Source organism: Hyposmocoma kahamanoa, unplaced genomic scaffold (genome assembly GCF_003589595.1).
Source record: "Hyposmocoma kahamanoa isolate Upper Pololo Valley unplaced genomic scaffold, ASM358959v1 211, whole genome shotgun sequence".
NCBI lineage: Eukaryota > Metazoa > Arthropoda > Insecta > Lepidoptera > Cosmopterigidae > Hyposmocoma > Hyposmocoma kahamanoa.
This window is the reverse complement of record NW_020653732.1, coordinates 2,054,964-2,063,867: the sequence shown is the minus strand read 5'-3', so window position 1 is coordinate 2,063,867 and position 8,904 is coordinate 2,054,964. Positions and strand designations below refer to the sequence as shown.

The window sequence follows — 8,904 nt, the reverse complement described above, 5'->3', positions numbered from 1 at the left end:
TATTGAAAGAGTTGATTTTTACTCGTAATCGTTTATTAGCTATCAAGAGTGTCCATACACTCGACTAGTATCCAAATAAGTGACATATTAAGGATATATAAGCGCAAAAAATTAAATTTTTATAACCCAAGTTAACTTTTTTTTTTATTATACGTATCTACATAATTTTAAAGAATTTTGTATTTAAGTATCTTTATGCATCATGTATGATATATTTGCTATGTAATATTACGCGTAAGGAATTGTTATTTTGTAATATTTTAAAACCATATGAATAAAACACATGGAGTATTCTATGAATATTTATATTTCTAATGTGCAGTGTTGGCACGGTTTCAATTATTGGCACCTTATAAGAATACATTATTAGAATAAAACGTGTACCAATATAGGAAAAGATACGAATAGATGAAGAGGCTGTATGGTGGAACCTTCGCATACCCAAATGTATGAGTGAAAACTTATTAAAATAAAATATTTTTATTTTTTTCCATCCTTTATGGCAATATTTTAACAAATGGCGGGTTTTAGTATTTTTGTTTATGTATATTACGTTGTGCTTTTCTTGATTGTTTGTTACTCTCTGGCTCTGAAGCCAATGCTTTATAAATAACTAATAATAATAAGCATCCTCTAAGAATTATTTATTGGCATTTTGGTTGTTATTTTTTAAATTCTTTCTTTTAAGGAACAGGCAAAAGTTTAAAACCTTTATTTGGATACTTCACTTTTTTTTTTCATTTTTATGGCTATATCATTACTGGAAATGATGATTCTGCCAACGTCACGATAGGAAATAACACCGAGTTGTAATTGTGACATTAACATAAAAAAAAAGACCTCAAAAGTTTGTGGAATTACATCTATTTGCCTAGTTTTATTGAGATCGGTAAACGAAAAGTAGGTGAAGTCCAATAAATCGGATTATTCCCCGAATTTGCTACCCTCAAACGTGGAATATTTTCTTAAAATTTTAATGAAACCACTACGGACGTAACAAAAAAATAATCATCGCAATAAGGTCGCCAGTTGCACTTTTCCTCCGTTCTATAATGTAGTTGGAATATAAATAAATAAACCTATTGTGTTCAATGGGTTTGTTATCTAGACAACGAGGCGTCGCCTAAAATCAACTCTTCTATAAGTATTACTTTAAAATGAAATAGTATATTTAAAATCATATGTAGATTAAATAAATAAAACTGTTAAAGTTATTTTGTTGTTTTATTTACATGTGTACGTTTGACAGCCTGCTGTGATTTCTACCTAGGGCCGTTGTTATTGCAAGTAACATGGAGGTGCATTTAAATATTAATTGTAAAGCCCGTTAAGGCATGTTGTTGACTATACAATAGAGAAGCAAATTACAAAACGCGTGAAAATTTTGGTGCCGTGTAGCCGGGTAAATAAAAATGGTAGAAATACAAACAAATGTAAAAAATTATGATTTATTTAAATTAAAACTCGTTATTAACCCAGTGCATAATTTCGGTTGGTAATGCCTTGAATCCTTTTGCGGCTTCTTTGATTTCCACAGCTGGGACTGATAAAGCGTGAAGTCTGAAAATAATAAAATGTGGATTGAAAATAATAATTACAATAATATAATAACAAATTTGTAGATTACGTCGATGGATGCTTTGGGTGTTCGTCCGTCCACCCTGAGATATTTTATAATTTTAATAATTATAATTATTAATACAAAGATTACTCAGAAAAAATTCCTTCGATCCGTTTTTTCTGAGTGTTCGATCTTTGTATTAATAATTATAACAAACTAGTGGAGTAATTTCACAAAAAATAATTGAATATCAATTCAATAAAAATTTAATTAATACAGTGAATAGCGACATCTCTCGCCAGGACTGGTAGCTGTAAAGGTATTAACTGGGTGATAAATCTGTAATAGATTTCTCATAGATGGCGCTACGACTAAAAAGTCGTAGCGACATCTCTCGCCAGGACTGGTAGCTGTAAAGGTACTAACTGGGTGATAAATCTGTAATAGATTTCTCATAGATGGCGCTACGACTAAAAAGTCGTTGAAAGACCAAGTACAAAGACACGACGCAAGCACATAGAAAAATTCGTGAGGTCCGTTGGTTCGTTCCGTGGCTTAGTTGGTATAGCGTCTGGCACGGTATGCAAGAAGACGTCGGTTCGAATCCGACCGGATCGAAGGAATTTTTTCTGAGTGTTCGATCTTTGTATTAATAATTATAACAAACTAGTGGAGTAATTTCACAAAAAATAATTGAATATCAATTCAATAAAAAATTAATTAAAGTAAACATTTTATAATAAGCTACAAACAATGGTTTGTTTTGACTAATATGGAATGCAAACCACCCCCGGCCCAACTGATAAATGTAACTCGAAAAAGTAATTAATTAGTATTTGGAGGTTTTAACCACTATTGTTGGGTAGTTGCAAAGTCATAATTTTCCTGCAAATATACAATAATTAGTAATTAAAGCACCACGTGCTTTTTTTAAATATAATATCAAAAGCGTATAAAACAACGAGTTGTATGTGCACGAATATAAAAGGCCGACACACGATAGGCGGGGGCTTTTTGACGGTTGGCAACGAACTTGAGCAGTGGCTCTGCTGGAACCAAGTGTCATTCTAACGGCTTCTTGTATATTCGAATGTGTTAAAATCTAGCTAATGCTTAATAGTTAATAATTTCTTAATTTAAATGCTATAAAACGTACATAAATATATTCTTAAGTGTGTGCTTATGAGCGACATAAAAAAAGTGATTATAGGATGTGTAAGTACATGAATTATGTTTATATATAAAAATATGTTTTGATGTAGCTTAATACTTTAATACCGTCTTCTAATCCAGATATTTTACAATACTGTGCCATTCCTTGTATCTACATTTAGACATTTATACACTCGTTTGGAAAACCCTATCATGTTTTCACATCCTTTTGAAATATGATTATATCATATATAATAATTATTAAAATACGGTACCTATACTCTTTTTGGACACCGCCAACGTCAGTTCCATGGTCACCTCTAACGGGCACGATCAACTCCAGCTCTTGCAGGTGTTCGAATGCCTTCAATATAACCGGACGAGGTACCGTTTGGGCTGTTGAGTTTGCTAGCGCAAATTTTGTGTACCTGAAATTATTACATAATAAGGATGTCACCACAATTATCGCGAAATTGGTATTATTGGATACGAAAATAGCACATTGTTTATTAAGGGCGGTAAATAAGGAATTACGAACGAGGCCCTATTAGAAGCTTTCGGAATCGGGGTTCGCAACTCAACATACAATGTTTTTCATCACACTTGCAGGTAAATAGTATGATTGATTATATGCAGGCTAACTTGACTATAAATTGACTACAAATAAAACCCTCGAGCCTTTTTTCTTCTCATTACAGCCATGGTCGGTAATTAGAAGAGAAAAGGCCCGAAGGTTTCATTTAGAATTACGAACGAGACTATTAGAAGCCCGAAGTCTAACACTGAGGGTTTTTGGAGCGAGTTCGTAATTCCCGTACCGCCTGTAAAGCATACAATGTTTTTCATCATACTTGATTATTTACATAGTCAAGCGTGATGAATTATTGTGATTTTTTTCTGCAAATTAAGAAAAAACTCTTCACCGACCATGGCTGTAATATATAAATTATATATATATGCCGATACGCCGTCTCCCACAACGTGCCGGCCCTATCCATGCGCCGCGGACTCCGCCCGACCAATCGGAGCCCCTGAATTATTTACGTAATTCTACTCATATTGCTCTGACCGGCCAGACGCGTACGGCCGTCCGTAACAAACATAATTTGAATTTTAATAAGTTCTCTGGACGCGTCTGGAGTCTCTTTTAATTAGGAAAAATATAACGTCATTTTTTTATTTTGAGAACTACGGAACGAACTTGCAGACTTTACGATATAAATCATAATAGATAAAAATGTACGTGCTTGTTGCAGATCTTTGTTTTTAACTTTTAACGGCTTTTTATCGTAGCTCAGTTAGGAGAGCGTCAGACGCAGTATGCTGAAGGCGCTGGTTCGAACCCAAGCGGATCGAACCATTTTTTCTTAGTGTTCAATCTATCTATTGGTTATTTTCAAGGCAAAAGCGAATAGGCATTATATTTTAACCATAAAAAAGTTACGACAATAAATTAACAGATACGACAGTTAGTGAGGGATATATATATATTTTTTAACTACCTGTGCAAAACCATTTCAAAATTCAGAGGTTGTCCGTCAAAAATAGCGCTTCCATGCATCATAGCGATTAGTAAAGAAAACTCCAATATAGACAATGACTGTAGTAATTTTATTCTATATTCGGGACAGACTATGTTGTCTATGGCTTGGGTGAAATCTGCTGATTCCAGGTAGTGCTTTGATGGTCCGAGTTTGCAGATTTGAGTGAACTGAAAAAAAAATTTAGTTCAAGATTTACCATTTTCTTACCGCCATGGCTGTAATGAGAAGAAAACAAGCCCGAGTGTTTTATTTGTGGTTTTATAGTCAAGTTAGCCTGCATGCAATCATACCATTTACGTGCAAGTGTAATGAAAAACATTGTATGCTTCACGGGCGGTGTAGGAATTACGAACTCGCTCTGAAAGCCCTCAGTGTTGGACTTCGGGTTTCTAATAGAGTCTCGTTCGTAACTTGTTATTTACTGCTCTTAATACACAATGTACTAATACAGCAGAACTCCTTGTAAAAGGGTTCGTCAAGGGAAGTACTGCCACCCTACCTATTTCTGCCGCCAAGCTGTAATGTTTGCATTACTGCGTTCCGTCTTGAAGGGTAAGGGTGCTGGTGAAATTACAGGCACATGGGGCTTGTCAACTTATGTCTAAAGATAAGACGAGCGCAGTGACAGTGGCCCTCTGGCAACTGATATGGACTGGCCTGTCGCTTGCCGTGAACCGTGCAAAAAATACGTGATTTCAATTTTTTTTTTTGGATCTTGCCTTGAACCAAAAAGTTTGGGACCCTATGTTGTAGATCAACTTACCATTAAATTCCTAAAAACCTGTTCATTAACATTATAGTAACAGAATTTTTCTAAAGCATCAATAACTTTCTCATTTTCACTCAAACTGTGAATATGCGCGTTCCAATCTTCGACAAACGTAGGCTCCAATGCCGTAAATGTTTCAGGGGTCACTTTACACTTGTCAAGCGCTGCCATTGGTAGAGAAACTGATTTATCTTGATCTATTTCCATTTGAACTTCAGGGTGCACTGAAATTGACAATAAATTGTAAGTACAGTTAACGTCAAAATTATCAGTGTTCCACAAAAAATATTGCCATTAATTTTGAAATTTTGTATGGTCTAACTTTCAAATACGATTTTTTTTAAAAGATTAGAAACGCAAGCTTAAATTCAATATTCTTTTTAACTGCAAATGTTAAATGTTGTCCAAACTAGTTCATACTAGAAATGTATAAAAGACGCTGTTGGTACGTTGGTAGGTTACCCCAGGTGTATGCTATACTATAACCAGCCGTGGGGAGCGAACTTTCTCTCCCAACCATAGTTCGCTCAATGGTTGCGAGCAAAAGGTCGTGGGACGCAGTCCAGGCATTCTGCGAGGAGGTCATGGCGAAGAAAGAGGCGGCGGAAAGGGAAAGGGAAGATTCAGCCCCTGACCCGATCCGCCGTCGGAGAGTGGGTCGCAGAAGGAGAGCTATGGCTCTCCAGCTGCCGACATAGGCGGGTAACGGGAGGCGAAAGCCCCCGTGACATGGGTCCATGAGCGGCAAACTTAGGGGAGTCCGTCGCTCGTTACTGGTGGACCCGAGATGGCGGCGTATGTGTTCCGCGTCTGCCACTCAAGATTGTTGACGGGGAGACAAGAACTCTCCCCGAAAAGCGAGATGGGATTCGGCGCCCAGTCGGATCAATCACCGCCGGAGTCGCGGAAGAATGCGTAAGCGTCCCCGTGCCTTCGGCACATGGTGTGAAGACGGAACACCGTCAGGTTTTAGTCGGTAGGAGTCCGACATAACCCTTCGCCTCCCCCGGGCGTAAGGGTATCCATGAGGATTTCCTGACGAAAAAAAAAAAGAAGAAAAAAAAAGGTGTAGGCTATAACCAAAATAACTTACACCAGTAGAGCTCCTTGTGAGAGTTTGTCCAGGGAAGAACGGCCATCTAATCTATTTCTGCCGCCAAGAAGTAAAGTGAGCATGACTGCGTTCTAGTTTTAAAGGTTAAGGATGATGGTGAAATTACAGGCACATGGGACTTGTCAACTTAAAGGCAGTTCCCATCAGATTCTCGTGATTTGAAGCTCTGAGTGGCAATCCAACTGTTTTGGACAGGCGTGTCGCTTACCATCAAGCGCACAACCTGTTTGTCCCAACACTTGCTATTATAGCACTAAAAAAACCGGCCTCAAAAGTCATCACCCCCCCCCCCCCTTTTTTTTTCTTGTACTCGACTGAAGGTCGGATATTTGGAACCGGGGGTCTACTCTCGATCTCCGTCCGAAACAATTACTGCCAAATAAGCAATACTTGACTAAATGAAAAGACGCGTGATGCGAATGAAGCTTCATACTGGATACTTGTCTTTTAATCGAGAGTAGACCCCCAGGTAATGACCTAAGCCAATTATTCTGGTTCGGTTGTGGTATTGTGATGGGATGTGAGTGGTGATTTTATTATTATTATTATTGTATTTATTTTAAACTCTATTATTATTATTATTATTATTAGAGAGGCTTCATTTGGGGCATATGAGGCCATTAAATGATCCATTGTGATCACATTTAATTATAATTCGGAGCCAAGAACAACAGCGTTAAGGAACTGAAGGACTTTCCTGGCTCTAACAGTTTTTATGTCCTCTGGGTGTCTAACTGCCTGGTGGGTGCCTGTGCCTAACCAGTATGGAATTTCTTACGCCCATTAGAGGGCAGCACTGGGTGAGAAGATGCACAGGAGTTTCATCCGCCTCGTGGCAGAATCTACATTCTCTGTTTTCTCTCTCTCCATTAATTGTATATAATATGTTGTTATAGTTACCAGAACTCTTTCTCCGTTTCTTACTATGTTTCACAACGGGCAAACTCAACAGACTGCTGAAAATGTCTTTGAAATTCTCCAACGGAGAAGACCCGTCGTTTGGAAAGATAAATATATGACGATGTGAGAAACGCGATTTTACACGTTTCTCTAGAAGGTCCATTACGTCGATGCGGTTTGTTATACCTGAAAATACAATGTTTGGATAACATTAGTCTCTCAATGGGTAGTTTTTTTTAATGACACTGTTAATACAACAATGTATTTAATTAAATAATTCCGAAACGTTTACAATACCTTTTTTAGAGGTGGGATGGGTGGATTCTATAGATCTTTTTGACTTACCCATGACGCACATAGGTGCTTGCTTCGCATGTGTGATGTCAAAAAGATTGTACAGCAATGTCTGCGTGCGACCGCTATGGCAGAACATGTCAAACTCGTCGAGTACAAATATCATGCTGCGGCATTGTCTGTCGTTGCCACTGGTGAGACAACTAAGTAGATAGCTTAGTTGTTCTGCAAACGTGCCAAACACTTTGCCGTCAATAGCGTTTTCTAGTTGCATCTGAAAAGAATTAAAATAAATATAACTTACATTTTTTATTGAATTGATATCCAATTATTTTTTGTGAAATTACTCCACTAGTTTGTTATAAGTATTAATATAAAGATGGAACACTCAGAAAAAATTCCTTCGTTCCGGCCGGATTCGGACCGACGACGTCTCCTAGCAAACCGTGCCAGACGCTATGCCAACTAAGCCACAGAACGAACCAGCAGACCTCACGAATTTTTCTATGTGGCTTTTGTAGTATCTTTGTATTTGGTTTTTCAACGACTTTTTAGCTGTAGCGCCATCTATGAGAGATCTGTGAAAGTATTTTGTCACCCAGTTAGACACCTTTACAGCTACCAACCCCGGCTAGAGATGTCGCTATTCACTGTATTTAATTTTTTATTGAATTGATATTCAATTATTTTTTGTGAAATTACTCCATTAGTTTGTTATAATTACTAATACAAAGATCGAACACTCCCATAATATAATAATAAAAATTCCCATGATCCGGCTGGATTCGAACCAGCGCCTTCAGCATACAGTGCCTGACGCTACCCAACTATCCTACGGAACGAACCGGCAGAGCTTTTGAGATTTCTCTATGTGCTTCTTGCAGATGTTTGTTTTTGTATTTTGTATTTTTAACGACTTTTTGCAGTATCTGTGAGAAATTTATGAAAGTTTTTATTCACTCAGTCAGAAACCTTAAATAGTATTAAGTTATTGAATATCACGATGTCTTACTAGTATGATATTCTATCTTATTGACGTGTCGACTCTGACGTTTATATTTGTGAGGACCAGTATTTAGCGACTGACAGAGCATTATCAGTGGCATTGTACAGGTTCTCGCGTGTGCAGGTGTAGGGACACGCAGGGCAGGACAAAAGATGTGCCGTTGCCTGGACAGACACACCACACAGACATGCGCTCTTCGAAAAATTCACGCAATTTTTAAAATTCTAAAATGGTTTAGCTATATTTTAATTGTCCCCAGTTAATAACATTTATTAGATATGTCTTCAAAAATCTGTTTTTCTGACCCTACTCTACATTTTACAGGTTGAATAAAAAAATTCAGTAAAATAAGTAACATACCTGTGCGGTAATAGCCTTGAGAGAGATCTTCTCGTCGTGATGAACCAATCCATTCAATTTCACGATGATTGCATCATTTGCCAAGTCTACTTCGTTGGATAGCTGATTTAGCACAGAGTTTATCAGCTGGAATCAGTGTTGGGCAAAATTTAATTGTTCTGGCAATTAAAGATTGACAATTGATTAATTGTCAATTGCGAAACA

The 8,904-nt window shown here is 37.3% G+C and overlaps 1 protein-coding gene across 1 annotated transcript in view; it reads right to left on the bottom strand.

The window, feature by feature from the left end:
* Window positions 1–1,392: 1,392 nt before the first annotated feature.
* Window positions 1,393–8,904, bottom strand: part of LOC113227595 (origin recognition complex subunit 4) — a 10,306-nt gene continuing 2,794 nt past the window's right edge. Inside the window, exons 2-8 of the mRNA XM_026460553.1 lie at window positions 8,701–8,826; window positions 7,386–7,608; window positions 7,041–7,226; window positions 5,021–5,250; window positions 4,216–4,424; window positions 2,989–3,141; window positions 1,393–1,560 (exon numbers count right to left, since the gene is read on the bottom strand). Coding sequence (XP_026316338.1) covers window positions 1,458–1,560; window positions 2,989–3,141; window positions 4,216–4,424; window positions 5,021–5,250; window positions 7,041–7,226; window positions 7,386–7,608; window positions 8,701–8,826 — 1,230 coding nt within the window. The 3' untranslated portion in view covers window positions 1,393–1,457. The remainder of the gene's footprint in view (window positions 1,561–2,988; window positions 3,142–4,215; window positions 4,425–5,020; window positions 5,251–7,040; window positions 7,227–7,385; window positions 7,609–8,700; window positions 8,827–8,904) is intronic.